The 27,847-nt window shown below is 38.9% G+C and overlaps 1 protein-coding gene across 2 annotated transcripts in view; it reads right to left on the reverse strand.

The window, feature by feature from the left end:
- Positions 1–19,040, reverse strand: part of DMXL1 (Dmx like 1) — a gene marked incomplete at both ends in the record, with an annotated part of 217,767 nt that extends 198,727 nt beyond the window's left edge. For both annotated transcript variants that reach the window (XM_080698416.1, XM_080698415.1), the window contains one exon: positions 18,954–19,040. In XM_080698416.1, the coding sequence (XP_080554542.1) occupies positions 18,954–19,040 (87 nt within the window). The remainder of the gene's footprint in view (positions 1–18,953) is intronic.
- Positions 19,041–27,847: the final 8,807 nt, after the last annotated feature.

Genomic DNA, 27,847 nt, shown 5'->3' on the forward strand with positions numbered 1-27,847 from the left:
GTCTATTGTTATTTCCATGCCTTCCACAAGTAAACGTGTCTTGTCTGGAATTATTCCTAAAAGAAATTAGAAATAGCCCAGTATGGTTCCACTAATATCACATAGTGGAAATACTGGCTCAGGTAACAAACAAAAAAACAAACACAACAACACATGACTGTTCTCCTATGTATTCACAAAAGGATCATAGGCTTCTCACAAGTCCAATAGCAAGAATAAATTCTTGAAAATGAATGTAATAGTTATCTTTCTTAACTTTCAAATACATAGAAACTGATTTTCTTCTTGATATTCAGTTTTGATAAAATAATAATTGTCACTGCTTCGCAAAATTCATTAAATTTTGCATGTTACAATTTAGAATTGCTTCCTTTTAAATTTTTCAGACTATTAACCAAGTCTTAACTTCACACTCCTTTCATTATACCCCAAATTTTTATCTAATTCCAGATAATATACTACAAATATTTTTGTCAAACATGATTCCAATTTTTCCTGCAATGACTCTATATTAATCTTTAAATAGCTCACAAATTACTGTTAACTACATGTATTCCTAATTCCATTTACAGAACTGAGAAATGCAAAGGTATCCCAGAAATGAACAGTCCTAGAAAGGACTGTTCTAGTATGGAAGGATACCAACTCCTAACACAATTAACACTTCATCATTCAAATACTTATCCAATTATGGTATTTCCTTGTCCTTTTGCCATAGGGGCACCATACTATCAACACTGTTGTGTGCCCTTCCATGAGCACAGTATTGAAAGTCAGAAAGGTGCCAATCTCTAGTTCTGGTGAAATTATAAATCAAATTAAATTACTGATCTTTGTGTGGATTATAAAAGCTGAGGTAATATTGTGAGTATATATTTTTTCTCATTCAGTCCTCACATTCTTTGCTATTATAACTAATGGATGGCAATAAATTATGAAATGTAACAAAAGATATAACCAACATGTACTCCATACTTCATGAGTTGGTATTACACTAGGAGCTTATAATGATTCTGTTTTCTTAACTACACAATAGAAAGATTTACAGTTTATTTGATTATATAAAGTATACACAAACAACCATATTCGTGTTTTGTTTGATTTCCTAATCATGTTTAAAAATTTTTCAATATTTCCTTTAAAATCCTATGTAAAGAATATTGGTTGAAAACCCACTTCAAAAAAAAAACAACACATAAAACATGATATAAGAGCTGGTGGTGCAGGCCTGTAATACCAGTATTTATGAGGCTGGGGCAGGAGGAATGCAGATTTGAGGCCAGCCTGAGTAATATAGAGAGAAATCCGGAAAGTTAGTAAGACCCTACTTTAGAATAAATAAGGTCTGAGTGAGGCTAGAAGGTAGAAAAACCCTGGGTTTAATTCCCAATACCACCAAATAATAATTTTTAAAAAAGTTATATAGCCATAAAGGAGTATCAAACTAAAAGGGAGTAGGATAATTAGGATGTTACCTATGAATGTAAAAGGAGTAATGCAAGGAAGAAAGTAAAGTACAAAAGGGCATAAGTAGCCAGGTGTGGTGTACAACTGTAATACCAGCTATTTGGGAGGTTAAGGGCATGAGAATCCCAAATTTAAGGTTGGCCTGAACAACTTAGCAAGGTCCTATCCCAAACAAAATTTGTAAAAGGGGCTAGGGATGTAGCTCAGTGGTAGAGTACTTACCCAGCATATGTGATATCCTGAGTTTAATCCCCAGAACCATACACACATAAATGCAAAAAGGGCACATATGGTTATGTGGCTATCTTTGTTTACAAAACAAGAAAAATATACAACAGAAAACATCTATTCACCATTACAAAAAATATATGAGAGATAAAACTAAGAAATGACAGAGATGTTTACCTACAAGAGAGTAAGGATAGAATGGCAATGATACAAGAAATGTACTATGGTTTGAATATAAGTGTACCCCCAAAATTCACATACTAGAAACAAAACTCCAATCTAGCAGTGTCAAGAGGTGGAACCTTTGAGACATAATTAGTGCATGCAAATTCAAAATTTTCATGAGACTGGGTTCCTCATAAAAGGAAGAATTTAGCCTCTTCTCTCTTCTTTCTCTCTTGCCCTTCCACTTTCTCCTAATGATATAGCAGAAGGCCTTCACAAGATATAGCTTCTTGATTTTAAGACTTCACAGCCTCTAAAACTGTAAACTAAATTTCTGTTCCTTATATATTGCCCAATCTATAGCATTCTGTTATAACATCACAAAACTATGAGCAAATGACACTTTTTGTTTTTTGGTTTTTTGTTTTTTTTTTTTTTTTTTTTGGTGGTACTGGGGTTCGCGCGATACTCTTGTCTCCGCCTCCCAAGCGCAAGGATTACAAGCATGTGCCACCCCGGCTGAGCAAGTGACACTTCTAAAAATAATTTTTGTATACTATGGCTTTGAAAGTATGCTAATAATGCCAGGGGCAGGGTACATGATTGTAATTCCACTAACTGGGAGGCTGAGACAGGAGGATCACAGGTTTGCAGCCAGCCTCAGCAACTTGTGACGTCATCTACAACTTAGTGAGACCCTGTTTCAAAATAAAGAATAAAATAGGGCTGGGGTTGTAACATGGAGGTAGAAGAATGCCTCTAGGTTCAATCTCCAGTACTTAAAAAAAAAAAGGAAGTATGTTAACATGATTGATATTTAAAATTAAACTAGTAAGAATAAAAATAGGCAAAGACTGAAAATTGAAAGGAAAGTGAAACAAACATTCCATTTCAAATGAATATATGGAAGAAGAAACTTGTGAACATGCTAGAAACAAATCTAGCATGTTCATATTAAAAAAACAGAATTTTTAAATGTTATTTATTTATAGATCCTGGGGATTGAGCCCAGGGACATCCTACTTGCAAGCTACACACCCCAGCCCTATTTTATTTTTTACTTTGAAACAGGGTCTCAGTAGGCTGTTGACTCTCACTAAGTTGCTGAGGCTGGCTTTCAATTCTCCTGTTTCAATTCTCCTGTACTAGAATTATAAGGGTGAACTACCACTACCACGCCTGGCTTGAACACAGAATTTAACCATATATTTTCAATCTTGAACAAGATGGGAGGAGGTACAAAAAATGCTAAGGACAATGCAATTCCTAACTTTTAGATGTATCATAGAACTGAACAAATGAGCCAAGGTTCACACTGTCTTAGAAGGAACAAAGCTATGAAAGTGAACTAGGCATGAGAAAGCCAAGTAGATTTAAACTAAAATTGGAATTAATGGTATAAACTCCTATTTTCCAAAATATATACATTTCATGTTGATATGTATATGCATATGTACATATGTGTATATGTACTAACTAGCGCTAACCACTGAAAAAACTGAGAAGCAAAAACATCCTAGTACAAAGCTGGGTGTGGTGGCACACACTTGTAATCCCTGCGCTTGGGAGGCTGAGGCAGGAGGATCGCACAGGTTCAAAGCCAGCCTCAGCTACTTAGTGAAGCTCTTAGCAACTTAGTGAGACCCTGTTTCCAAATAAAATAGGTCTGGAAGTATAGCCTGGAGGTAGAAAGCCCCTGGGTTCCACCCCCAGTACTCCAAAAAAAAAAAAAATTCCTAATACAAATGAGCACATTCAGTATCTTGATCTTGTTCTGTAACATTGTTCTCCAATAAAAGGTACCAGAAAAACATTATGCCATAAAGAACCTATAATCCTAGCTACTTCAGAAGCTGAGGCAGAAAGATCACAAGATCAAGGGCAGCCTGGGCAACTTAGCAGGACCCTATCTCAAAATAAAATTTAAAAACAGAGAGAAAAGCCAGGTGTGTGGTTGTGATGCCTGTAATCCAGTACTTGGGAGGCTAAAACAAGATAATCTCAAATTCAACCAGCCTCAACAATTTAGCAAGACTCTCAGCAACTCAGCTAGACCCTTTTTCAAAACAAAAATAAAAAGGGCTGGAGTGTAGCTCAGAAGTAGAGTGCCCCCAGGTATGATCCCAGTACCAAAAATAAAATTAAGTAAAATTTAAAATAAGATTGGGGATTTACCTCAGTGGTAGAGCAATGTCTAGCAGTGTCTACTATACTATGTGCAAGGCATTAAATTCAATCCCAGTACCTCAAAAGTAAAAAAAAAAAAAAAAGATGCTTTTTTAAAAGGTAGTAGGCAGTCAGGTGCAGAGGCACACACCTGTAATGGCAGTATTTGGGAGGCTAAGATAGGAAGCCAACAAGTTTGAGGCCAGCCTCAGCAACTTAGCAAGATCTTGTTTCCAAATCAGATGGATGTTTTAGGAGGAGCATCTCAGTGGTAGGGCATCCCTGAAAAAAAATATAACTAACCCAATCTTAAAGATATCCCTGTCTCAAAATAAAATTTAAAAACAGAGAAAAAAGCCAGGTGTGGTTGTGCATGCCTGTAATCCAGTACTTGGGAGACTAAGACAAGATGATCTCAAATTTGAGACCAGCCTCAATTTAGCAAGGCTCTCAGCAAATCAGCTAGACCGTTTCAAAATAAAAACAGCCTCCCAAGTAATGAAATTACAAGCATGAATCATCATACACAACAGAAGATTTAAGTGGTTATATTTGGCAGTTTATCTCTGCAGAATCCTGAAATGTGTCTAAGACAATCATTATTGTTCATTATCACAAATAGACATTAATAGCCACACTACACACATGTTGGATAAATTAACTCAGTAATTCATCAAAAATACATTTAGTAATTCATCAAAAATACATTTAGAAAAGGAAGCTTTTTAAACTTCAAAAAAAAAGATAATTTTATTCCTTTATTTTGAAACAGAGTCTAACTTCTTGAGGCTGGCTACACACCTGTGATCCTTCAGTCTCAGCCTCTCAAGCACTATGATAACAAGTGTATACCACCATGCCTAGCTTTTTTTTTTTTTTTTTTTTGGCCAGGAAAAAAATAAATGAGTGTTGGCCAGGATGTGGAGTGACTGATATTCTCATACACTGTTAAAAACAATGTAAAAGCATGAAAACTAGAAAACAATTTGGCAGTTTCTCATAAGTTAAGTACGGAGTTATCAGAGGTCATAGCCATTTCACATTCAGGTACATAGCGAAGAGAATTAAGAGAATTAAAAACATGTCCATGCAAAAAACTTAAACACAAATGCTCATATCAGCATAATGGTCAAAGAGGAGAAACAACTGAAAAGTCCATCGACTGATGAATAAATAAAACATGATAATCTAAACAGTGGAATATTATTCATCCACAAAAGAAGAATAAAGTACAGATAAATGCTACAAAATAGAAGAATCTTAAAAAATTATGTGATATGAAGAAAGTCAGGTACAAGAGACCACCTACTACATGATTTATTTTACATATAATACCAAGAACAGACAAATTCATAGAGACAGCAAGTTGTAACTAAGAAAGACAAGCAAGATAAAGTTATAAAAAGAATAATGATTACCTGTGACTGGGGTAGAAAACGAGTGACTGCTAATGGGGTTTCTTGTGGGGCACAAAAAAATGGTACAAAATTTGGTTGTAGTATTAAGTGTATAATTCTAAGAGTATATGAAGATGACTAAAATATGAAATCTGAGGGGACAGACTTTATAGTATATAAATTATATCTTAATAGAGCTGTTCTAAAAATATAGACTGTAATGATCGAGAAAGACTTCTCTGGAAAATAAGTCTTTGTGATAGCAATCAATTCAGGGAACTGAAGAACTACAGTCCCAAAGAGCAAAATTTCTGTTTATTTATTATTCATTCCCACACTGTATATAGCAGGATCCCAAATGTTTAATATAATAAATATTTAAACTCAATATTTATTTTCAGAGGAACAGTTTTGTTAAACTATCATTTATGGACAAAATTTGCCTCTGAAATTACATAAGAACAAAACCCTTAGCCAAGTATGGTTGCACACGATTATAATCCCAGTTTTTGGGAGGCTGAGACAGGAGGACTGCAGGTTCTCAGCCAGCCTCAGCTACTGAGTAATGCCCTCCACAACTTAACGAGGCTCTGTTCTGTTTCAAAATAAATAAAGAATAGGGCTGGGGATATGGTTCAGAGATAAAATGCCCCTGGGTTCCAATCCCAGATATCTCACACACACACACACACACACACAGACTCAATTTGTCCCAGTTAGTTAAAAGTATAACTTTACAATAATAACAAAAACAGCATGGTACTGGCATGAAAACAGACTCAAAGTCCAAAGGAACAGAAGATACAGAGACGAATCCACATAGTTACAGTCAGTTGACACTTGAAAAATATGCCAAAAATATACATCAGAGAAAAGACACGTTTTCAACAAATGGTACCGGGGAAACTGAATTTCAATATGTAGAAGAATGAAATTAGATTCCTATCTCTCATTCTGCACAGAAGTCAACTCAAAATGGACCAAAGACTTAGAAATTACACCAGAAAATTTACAAATACTACAAGAAAACATAGGACCAACTCTCCAAAAGGCAGAGGCCTCCTCTATTAGTTTCCAAAAGCTTAAGCAGTAAATGGAATGGCATCAAATTAAGAAAGCTTGCACAGCAAAGAAAACAAGAGTAAAGAGAGACCACAGAATGGGAGAAAAATCTTTGCCAGTGACTTCTTTGACAGACAACTAATACCAAAATATATTAAAAACTTAAAAAACACTTAACATTTTCTACAAATGGACAGCCAGTTTTCCCAGCACCATGTGTTGAAAAGGCTGTCTTTTCTCTAGCATATGAGTTTGGCCCCTCTGTCAAAGATTAATTGACTAAAAGTGTATGGGGGGGGGTGTTTCTGTATCTTCTATTCTATTCCACTGGTCTGCATTCCTGTTGTTGTGCCAATACTATGCTATTTTTTACTACTATTGCTCTATAGTATAATTTGAAATCAGGGACTGTGATGCCTCATGCATGGTTCTTATTACTGAGAATTTCTTTGGCTATTCTGGGTCTTTTCTTTCTCCATATAAAATATTGCCTTAAGCCAGGCGTGGTGGCACACGCTTGTAATCCCCGTTCTTGGGAGGCAGAGACAGGAGGATCGCGCAGGTTCATAGCCAGCTGCGCTGGTTTAAGAGACCCTGTCTCAAAAATATAAAATAGGTCTGGGAGTGTAGCCCAGAGGTAGAAGGGCTTCCAGGAACCCCAGTACCACCAAAAAAATAAATAAATAAAATAAAATAAAATAAAATATTGCCTTAAGGATGTTGAAATACATTCCTTCTATTCCAATTTTCTGCAGTGTGTTTTTTTTTTTTAACGTGACTGGGTGTTAAATTTTGTAAAATATTTTTTCAGCCTCTATTGATATGATCGTGTGGTTTTTGTTCTCAGTTCAATTTATGTGGTGAATAATGTGTATTGATTTAAGTATGTTGAACCAGCCGTGCTTTTCTGGGATGAAACCAACTTGGTTGTAGTGTGCAATTCTTTTGACATGGTTTTGAATGCATATAGCTAGTATTTTGTTTAGAATTTTTGCATCTATGTTCATCAAGAATATTGGTCTGTAATCTTCATTTCTTGAAATATCTTTATTTGGTTTGGGGATTAATGTGATACTGGCCTCATAGAAGGAATCTGAAGAGCTGGGCGTGGTAGCGCACGCTTGTAATCCCCACGCCTGGGAGGCAGAGACAGGAGGATCACGCAGGTTCGAAGCCAGCCATGCACGCTGGCTTAGGAGACCCCGTTTCTAAATAAAAATGTAAAAAATAGGTCTGGGAGTGTAGCCCGGAGGTAGAAGGGCTTCCAGGAACCCCAGTACCACCAAAAAAAAAAAGAAGGAATTTGGAGAAAGATGGAACTAAATCCTTACCTCTCACCATGCACAGGAATCAATTTGAGATGGAATCAAAAGACTTAGAAATTAGACCAGACATATAGACACAGGCAGTAACTTTCTCAACAAGACCTCCAAAGCACAGAAAATTAAAGCAAGAATTAACACAAATGTAATGGCATCAAACTAAAAAATTTCTGCTCATCAAAGGAAACCATCAAGAACCTAAAGAGAAAGCCTAGGGGAGATCCTTACCAGCCACCACTCAGAGAGCTAATATCCAGACTATACAAAGAGCTCAAAAGACACTACACTAGCAAAACAAAAAACCCAATCAAGAAATTGACAACTGAACTGAATGTCACACTTCACAAAAGAAGAGATACAAATGGCCAATAGATATATGAAAAGATGTTCTACATCATTAGCCATCAGGGAGATGCAAATCAAAACTACACTGAGATTCCATCTAAGCCCAATCAGAGTGGCAAGCATAAAGAAATCAAATAACAACAAATGCTGGTGAGGATGTAGGGAAAGAGGAACTCTTTTACACTGTTGGTGGGAGTGCAAGCTAGTTCAGCCGCTATGGCTATGGAGATCAGTGTGGAGATTCCTAGAAAACTGGGAATGGATCCACCATATAATCTGGCTATACCACTCCTGGGTATCTTTCCAAAGGGACTGAAACCAGGGAACTACAGTAACACATGCACACCTATGTTCATAGCAGCACAATTCATAATAGCCAAAACATGGAACCAACCTAGGTCTCCATCAACAAATGACTGGATTGCAAAATTATGGGAAATACACACAGGAATTCTATTCAGCTATAAAGAAGAACAAAATTATGCCACTCACAAGAAGATGGAAAGATCTGGAGAACATTGTGTTAGTGCTCTAAGCCAAGCACAGAAAGAGAAGGGACATATGTTTTCTCTAACATGCCCAACCTAGGGACTATTAGGAATTCAGAGGGACTCAAGATAATGGAGGGGAAACCTCAGCAAAGCTGAAATGGAAGGGTAAGTGACAAAGAAGGCCGAGGTTGATTAATGGAGGAGCTACATTCAAATATGTATAAAAGTATGAATGTAGCATGGTTAACCTGGACACTCATTGTTGGAAGGGGGTGAAGGGGAAGTTGGTAGAGGAGAGGGCACCAAGCACAGTCTATTTGAATGTATCTCATTTTCAATATAATCCACATAAAAATAAAAATAATAAATTTTTAAAAAATTAACACCAAATAAAATATAAATGCTCCAATCAGAACCTAACAGTCTCACTTTTCAAAAGAAGAAATACAAGCCAGGCATGGTGACACATACTTGTAACCCTAGTACCTGGGAGGCTGAAACAGGATTGTAAGTCTGCAGTCAGTCTCAGCAACTTAGTGAGACCCTATTTCCAAACAAAAAATAATATAAGGCTGAGGGTATAACTCAGAGGTAAAGTGTCCCTGGGTTCAATCACTAGCTACAAAAAAAGAGGAAGAAAAGGAAGAGGAAAAGGAGAAAGAGGATGTCAACAACGAGGAACTGGCAATATATATACATACATACATACATACATACATACATACATACATACATACGGAAAAGAGCCTTAAGAATCAAGAAAATGCAAATCAAAACTATCCTGATATTCCATTTTACTCCAGTTAGAATGGCCATTATGAAGAATACAAACAATAATTTTTAAAATATGCTGGAAAGGATGTGGGGAAAATAAACACTTAAAGGTTGTTGGTAGGACTGTAAATTGGTAAAACCTCTATGGAAATCAAAATGGAAGTTCCCTAAGAGACTAGGAGTCAGTTGTGGTGGGGCGCAGCTATAATCCTAGTACTTGGAAGGCTGAGACAGGGGGATTGCATGATCAAGATTAGTCTAGAACTGGACGTGGTGGCACAGGCTTGTAATCCCCACGCTTGGGAGGCTGAGACAAGAGGATCGCACAGGTTCGAAGCCAGCCTCAGCTACTTAGTGAGGCTCTCAGCAACTTAGTGAGACCCTGTTTCCAAATAAAATATAAAATAGGCCTGGGAGTATAGCCTGGAGGTAGAAAGCCTCTGGGTTCCAACCCAGTACCACCAAAAAAGAAAAAAAAAAAATTAGCCTCAGCAATTTGGCCAGATTCTTAGCAACCTAGTGAGACCCTGTTTAATACCAAAAAGTAAAAAAGGACTGGAGGTAAAATGCTCCTAGGTTCAATCCCCTGTAACACACACACAACACACACAGAATGGAACCACTATATAGCTCAGATATACCACTTCTAGGTATCCATCTAAAAAAAGTCAGAATTCTATAGTGTCACATGCATACCCATGTTTACTGCAGTACAATTCACAATAGTCAAACTATGGAACCAACTTACATGTCCAACAACAGATGACTGGATAAAGAAAATGTGGTATAGACACAAAATGGGAGTTTTACTCGGCCATAAAGAACAAAATTATGACATCTGCAGCAAAATGGGTGGAATGGAACTGGAAAGCATCTTAATAAGCAGAAATCAGCCAGATTCTGAAAAGTAAGGGCCACCATGTGTTTTCTTATATGTAGAAACCAGAGAGAAAATAGGAAAGAAAAGCGATGCCATGAAAAAAAGAGACCCTAGCCAGGTGTGGTGGCACACGCTATTAATCCCAGCATGTGGGAGGCTGAGACCGGAGGATCTCGGTTCAAGGACAACCTCATCTACTTAGTGAGGCATTTGCAACTCAGTGAGACCTGGTATCAAAATGAATAACAAAAAATTGGGCAGGGGGTGTTGCTTGGAGGTCGAATGCCCCTGGGTTCCATCCCTAGACCCCCCCCCAAAAAAAAGAGGGAGAGACCAACAAAGTAGTGCAAAAGAATTGAGAGAAAAAGGGTAGGGGTAGGAAGGTTTGGAGAAGGAAATAGAACAATATCATGTGTATAAGGTATCACTATGAATCTCACAATCATGTACAGGGAGAAAGGTGGGGGATAGAGGAGGTGTAGGGAGGGAAACAGACCAAGTGATATTGCATGCATGTATGAATGTATCACTATGAATCTCACTGTGATGAACAATTACAATGTACCAATAAAAAATAATTAAAATTAAAAAAAAGAAGCCGGGTGCACACACTCATAATCCCCGCACTGAGGAGGCGGAGACAGGATGATCCCGCAGGTTTGAAGCCAGCCTCTCTGGCTTAAGAGACCCTATTTCCAAATAAAATATAAAATATGTCTGGGAGTATAGCCCAGAGAAGGGTTTCCAGGAACCCCAGTACCACTAAAAAAATAAATAAAAGGAAAGGAAAGGAAAGGAAAGATACTTCTAGATAAAAATGTTAAGGCCTAAATTGTCCCACAATTTTTTTTCTACAGTTCTTTATCTCCTTCACATTAACTATTCATCCACATTTCATTCATTCAGTACTTATGGCTTTTTACTTCTCCTTTAAAAACAAAATATAGGGCTCAGGATAGAGCTCAGTGGTAGAGTACTTGCCTACCATGCCCAAGGTCCTGGTGGTTCAATTTCAGCACCACCAAAAGAAATAAAAACAAAACCAGAAATCAACTGATAGTAAAGACTAAGTGTGAAGATATTTGAACCAAACTATGATCTCAACCAGGTTTTGTCCTTTAAAATACTATTTTTCAACTTTAAAAGGTTCCAAATCAAGAAAAGTTTAGTTACCAATAAACAATGACTCTCACATGTATGACATCAATAAATGTTAAATAAATGAAGTAATCAATAAAGAGTTAAAGCCGGGCGTGGTGGCACACGCTTGTAATCCCAGCATTTGGGAGGCTGAGACTGGAGGATCGCGGTTTGTGGACAGCCTCAGCTACTTAGTGAGGCCCTCCGCAATTTAGTGTTTCAAAATAAAGAATAAAAAATAGGACAGAGGGTGTAGCTCCGAGGTCAAATGCCTCTGGGTTCCATCCCCAGATGCAATAAATAAATAAATAAATAAATAAATAAATAAATAAATAAATAAATAGTTAATTCTGTGAAGAGTGAATGGAAAGCTAAAATTCTACTACCTTATCTTAAAGCCTTCCAAAAAGTCATGAGGATTTAACTTTTTTTTTTTCTTTTTTTTGCAGTACTGGGGATGGAACCCAGGGGCATTCTATCCTGAGCTACACCCCCATCCCTATTTTTTATTTTTTACTTTGATACAAGGTCTCACTAAGTTGCAGAAAGCCTCACAAAGTAGCTGAGGCTGTCTGCAAACCAGAATCCTCCTATCTTGGCCTCCCAAATGCTGGGATTGCAAGCATGCGCCCCCACGCCTGGCTGGTCCTCTTTGAGGACCTTAAACTTGGCATATGGAAAAGGAGAGGTGACCCAAAAGAAGCTATCTAGGCCTTGCCCACAATGAGAAGTCCTTAAAGCAGCTCTTCTGACTATAACACAGGTTCTCTTTGTCCTATTTGCTCTTACATGTTTGCTAGACCTTTTTTTTTTTAATTGGCGAATTGTAGTAATATATCTTAATGTGGTACAAAAGGGTAGAGACATACATGCACACATTACTCATTCAGCCCTTCCTCAATTCCCACCCCATTTCTCCCTTCTCCTGTTTGGTTTACCGACTGACTTTGATATGTTTATGAATGTACATCATGTACATTACAAAATTTCCCTCTTTCCCACTATTATTCCCTCTTTCCCCCTATTATTCCCCTCAGTTAGGTCACCTTATTTGCTCTTCTATGGTTCTCTTTTTTCATCTAGAGTTCCTCCTATGACCCTTTTTCTCCCTAGCTTCTGCATTAGGGAGAGCATCTGATTTTTTTATTTTTTGTAACTGACTAATGCCACTTAGCAAAATGTACTCCAGTTCCATTCATTTGCCTGAAAATGACTTTTTTTTTTTTTTTTTTTTTTTTGCCATACTGGGGATGAAACCCAGGGGCATTCTACCTCTGAGCTGCACCCCAAAAGCCCCATTTTTTTCTGAAATTTGAAGCAGGGTTTCACTGAGTTGCAAAGAGCCTCACTAAGTAGCTGAGACTGTGAACCACAATCCTCCTGTCTTAGCTTCCCAAATGCTGGGATTACAAGCGTGCACCATCATACCCAGCTCAAATGACATAGTTTTATTCTTCTTTATAGCTGAGTAAAATTTCATTGTGTACATATCCCATAATTTTGTATTCTGTTCATCTGTTAGGGACATCTTGGCTGGTTCCATAGTTTGGCAATGGTAAATTGTGAAGCTATGAACATAGATACTCATGCATTAGTTTGGTAGTTTGGTTTCCATTCTTTTGGATAGATACCCAGAAGTACAATTGCTATATCATAAGGTAGGTTCGTTCCCATTCTTCTAAGGATCCTCCATACTGCTTTCCAAAGTGGTTGCACTAATTTGCAATCCCACCAACAATGTATTAGAGTTCTCACTTCTCCACATCCTTGCCAGCATTTGTTGTTTGTGTTTTGATTGACTGCCATATTAGTTGGAGTTAAGTAAAATCTCATGGTAGTTTTGATTTGTATCTGATTGCTAATGATGCTGAACATTTTTTTCATATACTTACTGGCCTTGTGAATTTCTTCTTTTATGAAATGTCTATTTAGTTCACTTGCCCATTTTTTGATTGGGCTATTTGTTTTCTTAGCAGTGAGTTTCTTGAGTTCTCTGTATATTCTAGATATTAGTCCTCTATTGGAGGAATAGTTGGCAAAAACTATAGGCCTATATATATCATTAATGAACTTAGATGCAAAACTGCTAAACAAAATACTAGCAACATGTACTCAAAACCAAATCAAGAAAACCATACACCATGACCAAATAAGGTTTATCCCAGGGATCCAAGGGCTGGTTCAACATATGAAAATTAATCCATGTAATTCATCACATACACAGAACCAAAGACAAAATCACATTATCATTTGAATAGACACTGAAAAAGCATTCGACAAAAATCTAACATGCATTTATGCTAAAAGCACTGCAGAGAATCAGAATAAAAGGAACATACCTCACCATCATAAAGGCAATATATAATAAACCCATAGCCAACATCATAGTAAATGGGGAAAAGCTGCAAGAATTCCCCCTAAAAACAGGAAGAAAACAAGGATGTCCATTATTACCACTTTCTTCCAGTATAGTACTTGAGACTCTATCCAGAGCAATAAGGAAAGAGAAGGAAATCAAAGGAGTACAAATAGAAAAAGAAAAACTAAAACTATCCCTATTTGAAGATGTCATGATACTAAGACCAACAAACTCAACCAAAAGGCTTACAGAACTGATCAACAAATTCACCAAAGCATCTGGATACAAAATCAATCTTAAAACCAAAAGCTTTCCTGTATGCCAACCATAAATCCAGTGAAAATTAAGCCCTTTCTTGATAGCTTCTTGGAATGCAGTGACAATAAAAGAAGATCTTATTGCCCCGGAGACAATGCAGTTTAGTAGATAACAAGTAAGGAATTATGAGATAAGCTATCAAAGTATGATATAATTAAGCCAAGGAATGAGAAAGATAGAATGATCAACATGACAAATGCCAAAGAGAAAGTTATTTTACACATATATATATATACAGTTATTTACATTATATATGAAGAAGACTTGTTGGTTCAAATTAGTATCAATGTGGTTGCTAGTAACTTAAAAGTAAAAGCTGGCATAATTTTTTTTTTTTTTTTTTTTTTTTTTGTGGGTTTGGGGTTGGAACCCAGGGGCATTTGACCTCCAAGCTACATCCCCTGCCCTACTTTTTTATTCTTTATTTTGAAAAAGGGTCTCACTAAGTTGTGGAGGGCCTAAGTAGCCAATGCTGTTCGCAAACCACTATCTTCAGGTCTCAGCCTCCCAAATGCTGGGATTACAAGTGTGTGCCACCACACCCAGCTCAAGCTGGCATAATTTAATGAGTTAAGTGAGTAAGCCAGACATGGTGGTGCATGCTTGTAATCCCAGCACTTAGGAGGCTGAGACAGGAGAATCGCACAGGTTGAAAGCCAGTCTCAGCTACTTAGTGAGGCTCTCAGCAACTTAGTGAGACCCTGTTTCCAAATAAAATATAAAATAGGTCTGGGAGTATAGCCCAGAGGTAGAAAAACCCCTGGGTTCCACCGCCGGTACCACCAAATAAACAAATAAATAAGGAAAGAAAGAAAGACTAAAAAAATAAGGGCTGGGAGCTGGGAGTGTAGCTTGGAGTTTCTTCCCTGGTACTGCCAAAAAAAAAAAAGTGAATAGATGTCCCACCCACAAAAACTCACATGCCTTCTTCAAAGAAAAGAAATAAATAAACAAGGAGGTAGAATGCTGTTGGGTTCAATCCCCAGCACTACACACACACACACACACACACACACACACACACACACACACACACAGAAATTTAAAGAGTGTGAAATTCCGAGCTTTCACAAAGATAAACAACTATCCATAAGGAACCATGCTGGAAATCAAAACCAGGTAATGACTCAACTACTAGGTATCACCACTCCCTCAACCACTGTTGTAGACACTCACAATGAATCCATGAACGGCACAAACATACATACAGCAAGCCCTGTTAATGATATAATAAATGCACAAAGCACTTTGAATGTATGAGACAAGGTCACTGTTTACTAGAAGCTTTCTTTGTGTGTGTGTGTGTGGTACTAGGGTTCCTGGAAACCCTTCTACCTTCGGGCTACACTCCCAGACCTATTTTATATTTTTATATTTTATTTTTATTTTGGAAACAGGGTCTCTCAAGCCAGCGCGGCTGACTTCGAACCTGTGCGATCCTCCTCTCTCCATCTCCCAAGCGCGGGGATTACAAGCGTGTGCCACCACGCCTGGCCTTAGAAGCTTTCTTAAGAAGGACAAAAGCAAAATAGTTTGATAAGCTATGCTTGGTAGTACTTGGGAAGATGCAACACAGAATCAATCACAGGTTCAGGGCAACACATGGTGCTCTTGGGTTTAAATAATAAAACCCAGTTTTTATTATTTATTATTTTTAAATGCCAGTTTAAATAATAAAAAAGAATCTAACACTTAGATATACTACCCTGTATTAGTAATTGTGTTTTTTTTAAATCTAGAAAACATAACAATTGGAATTTAATTTCATTTTAAAATCTTCAGACTTCAGGCAGAAAACAAAAACCCACACCCCATAATTTTCCAAAGTAAAAAAGAGTGAGTTATTTGCAATGTACAGAGGGAGGAATCAAAAACACAAAAGTAACTTAAGAGAAGGCATAAAGTATCAGAAGAGATAAATTATTCTTCTAAGGAAGACAAAGAAGCTGGATAAGGTAGTGCACACTTTTAATACCAGTACTTGGAAGCCTGAGACAGGAGGATCACAGGTTCATAGCCAGTAACATAGGGAGGCTCTCAGAAACCTAATGAGACCCTGTTTCCAAATAAAAAAAAGAAAATTGGCCGGGACCATAGCTTGGAGGTAAATGTCTCAAGGTTCAATCCCTACTACCAAAAATAATTTTTAAAAAGTAAGATACAGAGAAAGAGCTCACATCTCTATCACAAATAAAAATGCAACTGAGAGGAATTTTTAGTCTTCACATACCATCTACCATTAATATTTTCCATATTCCTATAAAAAAAAATCAAAATCTGGGTTCAAAGTGTAATTTAGTGGAAGAGCACTTGCTTATTTAGCATGTGCAAAACCCTGGGTTTGATCCCCAGTACCACAAAAAAAGCAAAAAAAAAACCAAAAAACAAACAAACAAAAAAAAATACCCACAATGTTAAAAAGTTAGGAATGGACTGGGTACAAAGGGAAAAAAAAATGACTGACAATCCTTAAACTATCACAATAATTAGAAATGGGAGCTCATAATGTATGCATGTGCATGTGTGTGCACACTTATTTACTGAGCTAGGTGGACATGGTGGACCACATCTGTAATCCCAGCAATTTGGGAGGCTGAGTCAGGAGAATAACATTTTGAGGCCAGCCTCAGCAACTCAGTGAGACCTTATCTCAAAATAAAAAATGAAAAGAACTGGGGATGTAGATCAGTGGTAAAGCACCCCTAGGCTCAATCTCCAATAAAAAAAAAAATTATCTCCTGATACGCTTCCAGAGACTTGCGAGAAATGTGCAATCAGCTTGAGAGGGATAATTAAAGCCTTCTTTAGGGAAACAGACTTTAAAAACAGAACTGAGCAATAAGCCACATGATGGTATGGTATGACCCTATAATACTTTTCACATTAACTGCCCTCTCCTTAAAATTAACAGGAAGGCAATTCAGCAAGGTTTTGGACAGGAATGCATCCAGGTGTATAAAAAGGCCATCAAATTGCTTTGAAGTTCACACCACTGTTTATATAAATTCTGAATACCTTCTTTAAAATGTTCTTAGAATTTACATTGGAGAAAACATTTGTACAATTTTAGGAGATGGCCCAGAATGCCACATTACCATTCTATAATCTCCCACTAGAAAAACGTTTAAGGATGCTACTTCTTTCCTTCCTTCAGTAACACCGACAGAGAACAATACTCAACTATTGATAGAATAAAGTTGCTTACTAACATGAACAAAGCTCACTCTTCCCCTGAGTAGTAAACCTAGTTAAGTATTTAGAATTAAGATCTCAAGAGGTTTTGGTTTTTTTTTTTTTTTCAGTACTGCAAATTGAATCCAAAGACACTACTGAGCGACATCCCCTGCCTTTTTCATTTTTAATTTTGAGATGGTCTTCCTAAGTTGCCAAGGATGGCCTTGAATTGTGTGATCCTCCTACTTCAGCCTCTGGAGTCACTAGGATTACAGGCATGTGCCACCATGCCAAGATAGAATTAGAATTTCAACAATTACTAGTGTCAAGTGCAAACTGAGGTATGCATGAGTCACTTTACAAGGAAGGTTCTGTCTTTATTTGAAAGAAAAGTGCTTGGTTGGCACAACTCTAAAAGTATAGTCTTGTGTAAAATGTCTACACAATGTTTAATATTATTTATTCGGGCAATGGACACATAAAAAGTCAAAGTAAGAGTAGAAATTTAAGACTCCTAAGCCTGGAGCATCTAATTTCTTTCACTTATACAAAATTGAGTTTTACTTTTAATCACCACTAAAGCTATAGAAGTTGTTGCAAAACTTATCATCATTAAAACCAGGCGAGGTGGCACACGCTTGTAATCCCAGCATTTGGGAGGCTCAAACAGGAGAATCACCTTTCTCAGCCAGCCTCAGCTACATAGTGAGGCCCTTTGCAACTCAGGGAGACCCTGTTTCAAAGTAAAGAATAAAAAATGAGGCTAGGGACGTATTTCAGAGGTAGAATGCCCCAGGGTTCCATCCCAAGTACTACAAAAAAAAAAAAAAATCAACATTACAAATATGTTTAGGTATATGTTAATTTATAGTTGGAAATTATTACAAAAACTATATAGTTAAGGCAGAAAACACCACTGTATGGATAAACTTACTTATACAGTAAGTATAGGCCTTCTTCCTTCTAGTATTTGGGAACACTAAGGAAAGAGTCACTGAGTAAACCCTAACTTTGGAATCATTACTGCATAGTAAAGAGGAATCATACTGAAAATAATAGTGAAACTCTCAGTTCTTAATTTTATCATCTTCCAAGTTTTCAAAGACTACTAGGCTTTTGAATATGGATTCAAAGGATGGTAGGAATGAGTTACTTGAAAAATACTTTTTTTCTTTCCAACGTTTTGTCCTCAGTGGATCTGAAGAAAAAATGAAAAGCACTGTTTTCGCTATACTTTTACTAAGCGCTTCTGTTGACAGCAAACAATCAGTAATTGTTTTAAGACACCGACTCTTTTGAACTACAAAGTTATATGTCCTTAACTTAGGATAAAAACTGAAACCAACCCCAACTACTCAAAATTTATCAACTTAGGCATAAAAAAAAATGAGAAAATAAAAAGCCCCCAACTCAAGGATTTTTTGACAAAAGACTCTGGCAAACCACTCTGATTAAAAAAAAAAAAAATCAGACTAAGCAATCTTTAATCCTAAAAACATTCTAACTTCAGAATTTCGGGTCTCTAGTGCCTCGGGGACTGAAGTGTTTCTGCGATCTCAGTTCTCTAGGGCGGGGGCCCGGGCCTGGGTGGCGCGAAGCCCAGGGGCCTGGCGCCGCCGGCCTCGGTCCCCTCTCCGGCCGCGGCTGCGGCGCCTCCCGACTCACCGTGAAGGGCTGCTCGCCGACACTGCCCACGGAGAAGCAGTGGTCGCCGGGGTTCACAGCCCCGGTCAGCACCTGGTGCAGGTTCATGCCGGCGCCTCAGTCCTGCCGCGGACGACGCGCCCAGCTCATGCCCCGGCTCGGCGGGCGCCTCCCTTCTCCTTCCCTCAGGGGCGGCGGCCGCTCTTCCGCGGCGACCGGCGCAGCGAGAGGCGCCAAAAGCCGCAGCGGCCAAGCCGGGGCCCGCGGCGCATCCCGAGCCCGCGGCCGAGGCCCGGAGGGGGCGGGTCGCGGCGGCCTCCGCGCACCTGTCACTGCCCGCCCGGCCCAGGTACGCTCGGCGGCCGCGACGCGGGCGAGTCCGGGCCAGCAGGGCCGCGCTGGCCACCCTCCTGCCCGCCCGGATTAGCCGGCCCGCCGAGCCCCGGTGGCGCAAGCAGCGCGCGCTGCCGCCCCCGCCAGACCTGCCCCTTCCCGGCTCCGGTGGCCTCCGCCCCCACTGCCCTCGGCCGCTCGCTCCGCGTCTCGGAGCCCTTCGTCCGAAATATCGCGAGATTTCCCTCCGCGGAAGCCGGCCGCAGTTCTACAGGCCTCACTTTTTTACCCTGTGCCCTTACCAGCGAGTAGATAGAAACACGCCTCTTCTCGCAGAAACCGACCAATCCTGAGCTCTGTTTCATTTAGGGGTCCGCCCAATTCTGAGGATGGACCAATCTCTTTGATGATTGTAAAGAACGCCGTCCTTTTGAGCGTTGAATGTAAACGAGCCTAGAGGAGGCAAAAGGAGACTGAGTGTATCAAGTTTAGGTTAGGGTTTATCTATCTGTTGGGCCAAGAAATACATTGTAAAGAGATTGCAGTTTCCTTGGTCCTGGTAGGACTACAAGTCCCAACATGCACCTCTCTCCTAGGCAGTCCGTGAGAATCTCTTGAGTGTCATATTTTGACACAAATTCGTATTATTTATTCGTATTTTTAATGCCTAAGTTGATAAATTTTGAGTAGTTGGGGTTGGTTTCAGTTTTTATCCTAAGTTAAGGACATATAACTTTGTAGTTCAATATTAGACTATACAGCTTCCCATATATACTCTAAGCATCCTAAAAACAGACTGGTCTTATTCTCTGTATGTCAGATGTCTAACACGGTATCAGTTGCATTTTAAGTTCTAAGTATTAGAAGGGTGAATATCATTAATACTCCTTTGCAAACTAAAACTGGGTGTGAGGAGTACTGGTGTGAGGGACTAGAGGATTAGAAAAGACCCTAGCCCCATGAAGATTTAGATTAACAATATAGGACAGTATTAGGTGTGTAATAGGAATTAGGACTTAGAGTATAAGGTGATATTAGGTGAGATTAAAAGGATAAGAAATAGGAAAATAGGATAGTAATAAGTGTGAAGAAAAGAATTACTTTGGAATAGAAAAATAAGTTTTGATAGTATTTTTGAGTAAAAGTTGTAGGATAGTTTTTCTTGAGAAATGTATGGGTGTAAGTGTCTTTTATGAATTGCTTGAACTTTAGCTCCTGTACTAGGCTTACGCGAAGATGTGGCCTAGGTTTAAAAAGAGATAAAAAGCCTGTAAAGAAATGAATTTTGAAAAGTTTAGAATTATGCTTTGCTTTTGAAATATGTTTTTGGAATAGGAAGGCTAAAGAAAGTTGAAAGCATTTTACAAGTTCACTGTTCCAGGAAGCTTGTAACCACGAACTAACCTCTTCGGGAATATGTGAGCAGAGGTTCCCCCCAACAGCATGAAAGTTTAGCAAAGATAGCTTTATAAGTTACTTAAGATAGAATAATGTTAAGAAGGATGTGAGAAATGTAAAATTATTGAATGCAGCAAATAGTGGGATTGTACTTAATTGACAAGCAGTTGACTGACAAGTTCCTGTTTTTCATCCTGATCTGTTTAAATTATTGCTTCTGTAAAATGGGAGAATGTATGGAAGGAGTGTGTTGTCTTAGATAGGCTGGTGGGTACTGACAAGTTTCTGTTTTTCATCTTAATCTGCTTAAGTTTTTGCTATCTACTAGACCATCTGCAGATCAGAGGCGGTACTAGCAAGCCCAGCATAAGCTGGCCCTTGGCGCAATGACGTAGAAAGACAGCTCTGTAAAATCATTAGCTGTACATTAAGTATGAGTGTGCTTGCTTTTAAAATTATTGGTTGTACTTGTTTACAAGTTTATATGATTGGATATGCCTTTGGCGGGCTCTGACGTGTGCGACCACCCCCTCTTTGGGCTATAAATTCAGAGCTTTCAGTGAGCTCATGGTCGACCCTTGACGGAACTCCCTCGCCTACTAAAGGGGCTGCGGCTGGGCCAGGGCCACTCTCTGGTAGCCTATAATCCCCTGTGAGGTGTTTGGTGAGTGTTGTCTGGGTTTTGACCCCTGGCTAGCCAGGAAAGAGCTGCAGCACAATAAACCTCACTTGTCTCTTGCATCTCTAAAGTGTCCTTCGTTATTTAGGGTGGTGGGCTTGTCTCGGACTCTTCACTGGGTGTGAGGAGTACTGATCATTTTATTTCCTTTCCTAATTTTTTGTAAATACATTTACTTTCTCTTGCAATAATAACTTTTTTTTTTTTTTTTTTTTTTTTTGGTGGTGGTACTGGGGTTCCTGGAAACCCTTTGACCTCCGGGCTACCCTCCTAGACCTATTTTTTTTAATATATATTTTGCTACACTCCTAGACCTATTTTTTAAATATATATTTTTATTTGGAAACAGGGTCTCTTAAACCAGGAAGGCTGGCTTCAAACCAGCACAATCCTCCTGTCTCCACCTCCCAAACACAGGGATTAAAGCTTGTGCCACCACACCCGGCATTATTACGTTATTTTAAGAACATGTTTAAGAGCCATCTCTCTTTTTTTTGAAAGATGAAAAATCCATTATTTCAGTTTCTTCATAATGATGGACAAAATTTAGTATGTCTTCATATATATTTTGAAATTGAGGCCCAACATACCTATACTTGAGCTGTCTTTTAATTTATTTCAAATTATACTTAAGGTGGCTTTAACTTTTGTTTTGTTTTTGTGTTTTTTATTCTGAAGAAGGAACCCAAGACCTTGAGTATGATAGGCATGTACTCTACTACTGAAGTACACCTTCAGCCCTAATTTTATATTTCAAGCCTTAAATCAGGATTGATTTATGTTTTTGTATGAGTCCCATATAGGTTCTGTAAATGGCCCATAGTTTAACATGTTTACTTATTCTCTTCCACCCAGTTTTGGGTTTGCAAGGCATTAAAGGTAAGAGAATAAAATAAAATAATGAGCTAATAAGAAATTGGAGATTTATTACTGATTTGCACATATTAGCCATAAGAGGTCAGGAAAGTCTCTTAACATTTAAGACTCATTTTTGTTATCTAAAAAATAGGCCTTTAATTTTATTGTCAACAATATTTTGTTAGGCATTGCCATCTCTACATCTCTGTGCACCTGTTAGTGTTTATTTAAATTCCTTACGCATGTAAGTAGAAGCCCTTGAGATAAACTGCCTGAATTTGAATGTTGCCCTTACCACTCACTTGGAAAAGTAACAATTTATTTTTGCTTTACTTTCCTTTTCTATAAAGAGAATACACCAGGCATGGTGGCATGTGTCTGTAATTCCAGTACTTGAGAGACTGGGAAAGGAGGATCACAGGTTCCAGGACAACCTCAACAATATAGCAAGACTCTCAGCAAACTAGTGAGACCCTGTTTCAAAACAAAAACAAAAAAGGGCTGTCGGACGTGGTGGCGAACACTTGTAATCCCAGCATTCAGGAGGCTGAGAATGGAGGATCGCGGTTCGCAGACAGCCTCAGCTACTTCTTAGTGAGGCCCTCTGCAACTTAGTGAGACCCTGTTTCAAAATAAAGAATAAAAAATAGGGCAGGGGGTGTAGCTCGGAGGTCGAATGCCCCTGGGTTCCATCCCCAGACCTGCAAAAAAAGGGGGGGGGCGAGGTATAGCATCCCTGGGTTCAATCCTCAAAACCACAAAATTTTAAAAAGTAGAAAGAATAGTATACTTCCACTAGTATCATGAGAATTAAATAAAAACAATGTTTGGCACTTAGCATTTCAAAATGTTACCAATTGTTCTTATTCCTAAATAAACATAACTTTTAACGTGTGTGTGTGTGTGTGTGTGTGTGTGTGTGTGTGTGTGTGTGTGTGCTGGGGATTGAACCCAGGGACATTCTACCTCTGAGCTATACCTCTGGCCCTTTTTATTTTTGCTTTGAAACAGGGTCTCGCTAGGTTACCACCTTGACATACTCTTTCTTTCTTGGGTGGAAGTGATACAGGAGATTAAACCCAGAGGCATTCTATATCCAAGTTATACCCCCAGCCGTATTTTAAATATTTTTTTATTTTAAAACTAAATAAAGTGCTAAAATGCTAAGGGACCTCACTAAATTGCTTAGGTTGATCACAAACCTGCCACCATCCTATCTCAGCCTCCCAACTTCTGGGATTACAGATATGTACCACTATGCCCAACTTGACATATTCTAAGATATTTTCAAACAATGTCAATCCCCAGGTCCAAAGCCAACTTCTCAGTGGTGCTTGAGACTCCCATAAAAGTTCTGAGGCCATTTTAGCCTGTTTCCAAAACTATATAATTACAATACCTAATAAAAGATTGCATATTCGAAGCCAGCCTCAACAATTTCAACCAAGATTCTCTTAGCAACTTAGTGAGACTTTTAAAATTTTAAAATCCAGGCATGGTTGTGGATGCTTGTAATCCTAGCATTTGGGAGGCTGAGACAGGAGAATTGCAGGTGTCAAAGGCCGGCCTCAGCTACTTAGGTGAGGCTGTTTGCAACTCAGTGAGACCCTGTTTCAAAAAAAAGAATAAAAAATAGGGCTGGGGAGATAGCTTGGAAGTAGAATGCCCCCGGTTCCATCCCCAGTATTGAAAAAAAAAAAAAAAAAGTCAGCTGGAATATACCTTGGAAGCAGAATGCATCTAGGTTCAATCCACCCTACCACAAAAAGTCATTCTTTATTCTTTTGCCTATTATACATCAAAAATACTTATGGTACTTTATTTTAAACTAAATTTGGCCTGAGTATACCTACATATCTTGATTCTGTAGGTAAGGACCTGCAATCTAAGTACTTAAATGAACTGAAAGTCTAATTTATAAGCATATTTTTCTGTAATAACTAACTGGGTTTCAACCATTCACAGCAGCTAAGCTTTAGTCAGTCATACCTACCAATTTATAAGACCATGATCAAATAAGGCAGACACTGACCTACAACCAATCAAGTTCATTCCATAATTGCTGCCCGCCTCTTCTCGCTGTGAGGACTTCCTGATTGGAGAATAATTTTATGCTCATTTAAACTCCTAAATTTAATTCATTTAAACTTTTTCTTTTAATACCTACTAAATTATCTATTAAATGACCTATCTTTGATTTACAGCCAATGAGAACCTGTTTCAAAATAAATAGCCAAGCATGGTGGCGCACGCTTATAATCCCTGTGCTTGGGAGGTAGAGACAGGAGGATCAATCAGGTTCAAAGCCAGCCTCTCTGGCTTAAGAGACCCCGTTTCCAAATAAAAGTTGGCCGGGTGTGGTGGCACACGCTTGTAATCCTTGCACTTGGGAGGCAGAGACAGGAGGATCGCGCAGGTTCCCGTTTCCAAATAAAAATGTAAAAATAGGTCTGGGAGTGTAGCCCGGAGGTAGAAGGGCTTCCAGGAACCCCAGTACCATCATAAAAGAAGAATTAAAAATAGGTCTGGGGTGTAGCCCAGAGGTAGACTGTCCCTGGGCTCTATCCCCAGTACCACAAATAAATAAATAGATCTGGGAGTGTAGCTCAGAGGTAGAATGCCCTTGGGTTAAATACCCAGTAGCACTGGAAAAAAAAAATCAATCTGTGAAGATTCATTTTATGTGATCATTGTTATATGGTGTCTTAGCCAAATTTTACTTGTAATTCTAAGCTGATAGACAAGATGGTAAAGTAACTGGAGCAATAGTTGAGGAGTCAAGAGGTTTCATTAATTTCATTCTCTTTAGGCACTCAGTTTTCCCATCCACATAGTGAAGAGTTTGGGCCAATACTCTGGTCCCTGAGCAAATCTAATCTGCTGTTTTGTTTTATACAATCCTTGAACTAAAAATCATTCTTAAACTTTTAAATATTAGAAAAAAATCTATAGCAGATGTTATGGTTTGGATCTGGAATAACCCTCAAGACTCATGTGTTAAAGGCTTGGTTCCCTGTACAATAATGTTCAAAGATAGCCTGGCGTGGTGGCACATGCTTGTAATCTCCGCACTTGGGAGGCAGAGACAGGAGGATCACGCAGGTTCAAAGCCAGCCGCGCTGGCTTAAGAGACCCTGTTTCCAAATAAAAATATAAAAAAATAGGTCTGAGAGTGTAGCCCGGAGGTAGAAGAGCTTCCAGAAACCCCAGTACCACCCGCCCCCCCCCCAAAAAAGAAGATGGGGCTTTATGGAATTGAGCAATCATGAGAGGTCTAAAATCACCAATGGACTATTGGGAGGTGATGGAAACCATAGGAGGCAGGTACTAGTTGAAGGAAATAGGTCACTGGCAGCATGCTCTGGGAGGGTATATCTTATCCTCTTATCCTGACCCTTCCTCTCACACTCTCACTTTCACTGTTTTTCTCTCTCTGCTTCCTGGCCAGCATGAGGTTAGTAGCTTTACCGTAGCATGTCCTTCCCACCATAATGTTCTGCTTCAACATAGCCCATAGCAATAGGGCCAAGTGACTGTCTATGTACTGAAACCTCTGAAGCCAGGAGCTAAAATAAACCTTTCCTCTTTTAAGTTGTTTTCCTCAGGTATACTCTGATAGGAATGAATAACTAACACAGAAAACTGGTACCAAGAAGTGAGGTTGTTGCTATGGCTGACCTTGTGGTTCAGAAGCCTTTGGAACTGGTCTGTGAGGGGAGTTTGGAAAGGTTTGGATAATCAGGCAAGAGAAACCCTAGAATGTTGTAGGAAGAATTTAATGGACAATTCTGGATAGAAACTCAGAAGTCCATAATGCTGATAATCCACAACAAAGGCTGTTTTCCTGAGGTTTCAGAGGGAATGAGAACTCTATTGGAAATTGAGTAGAGGACACTCATGTTACATTCTGACGAATTACTTGTCTACATTTTTTCCATGTCCTGAGACTTTCTGTGAAGCTGAATTTAAAAGTGATGGACTAATCTGATGGAGACAATTTTAAGGAAACATAGCATTCAGGGTATGGCATGTATATTGTTGGTTACCTTTAACTAGGTTTGCAGTAAGAATCAGGAGCAAGAAGTAGAGCAGAAAGACTTTGAAAACTTGCAGTTTGGCCAGAAAAGAAGCCAGTGTAACGTTGGAAACAAGGAAGATGTGGTTGTTGAAGAGATTAGCTAGCACTACTAACTAGAAGCCAAAAACTTTGCATGGAGACAATTACATGGATTCCTTGAGGGGATCTCAAGAATTGGTCAGACCCTACAGAATCAAGGGTGGAAAATTATAAACTTTTTTTTTTGTAGTACTAAGGATAGAACCCAGGGGAATTCTACCTCTGAGCTACACCCCATGTCCCTATTTCTTATTCTTTATTTTGAAACAAGGTCTTAATGAGTTGCAAAGGGCCTCACGAAGTAGCTGAGGCTGTGAACGAACCGTGATTCCTGTCTCAGCCTCCCAAATACTGGGATTACAAATGTGTTGCAACACACCCAGCTGGTAAACTCTTTTAAAAGAAACTTTTGGGCACCATGCTCCCACAAGGCCATCTAGGAAGTTGTTTTTCTTTCCCCATATTCAGTCATCCAGGCACTTAGAAGCTGCTATAGTCATGGTCCAAGTGGCCATGGATATTGCTCCCACTGGTAGCAGAACCTTAACATCATCTGTGTGGTGCTAATTTTACTGAAATGCAGAATGCTAAAGTTATGAGATCATAGAATCTTCCACCAGATCTTAAAGGAAAACCAGGCAGTGTGTGACAGAATTGATACACCCGTGAGCAGCTCCTAAGAGGGTGGTGTGTAAAGCCAAAGCTTTAGTAGAAGCCATAGAAAGTTAGAGATTCCAGAAACATGGAGTGTCTGCTGAGGAAAGCTGTGGGCAGTGAACAGATACAGTCCAAGAAAAAGGCCATGTGGGCTGCAACCCATAGGTTTGGCTAAGACCCTTTGAAGCCCATGCCTCGTCACCATGTGACCCAGATGCTACAAATAAGAGTATAATATTTAATGTTTCCCTTCCTGCCTTCTATCTGGGAATATTTACCCTGTGACTATCCTATCATTGTATGTTGAAAATATGCAACTTGCCTTTTAATTTTTATAGGGGCTCACAGCTAAGAATTTGCCTTAAATTTCAGAGAAGACTTTGGACTGAGGCTTTTTTTTTTTTTTTTTTTTTTTTTTGGTGGTACTGGGGGTGGAACCCAGAGGCTTTCTACCTCCAGGCTATACTCCCAGACCCATTTTTTATATTTTATTTAGAAACAGGGTCTCACTAAGTTGCTGAGAGCCTCACTAAGTAGCTGAGGCTGGCTTTGAACCTGCACGATCCTTCTGTCTCAGCCTCCCAAGCACGGGGATTATAAGTGTGCGCCACCACGCCTGGCTGGACTGAGGCTTTTGAGCAATGCATATGGGGCCACCTGGAGATGGACCAAATGCATTTTGCATTGTGAGATGAAATGAGCATTTTGGCTGCAGAGGAATGTGATGGTTCAGATATATAGGGCATCCCAAAGGCCCGTGTGTTGAAGGCTTGGTCCCCAGTGAAACAATGTTCAAAGGGGGGAACTTTGGGGAAATTATTGGATCACGAGAGCTCTAATTTCATTAACAGATTAATCCATTTATGGATTCAT

The sequence above is a fragment of the Muscardinus avellanarius genome (assembly GCF_963383645.1).
Source record: "Muscardinus avellanarius genome assembly, chromosome: 7".
Lineage (NCBI taxonomy): Eukaryota > Metazoa > Chordata > Mammalia > Rodentia > Gliridae > Muscardinus > Muscardinus avellanarius.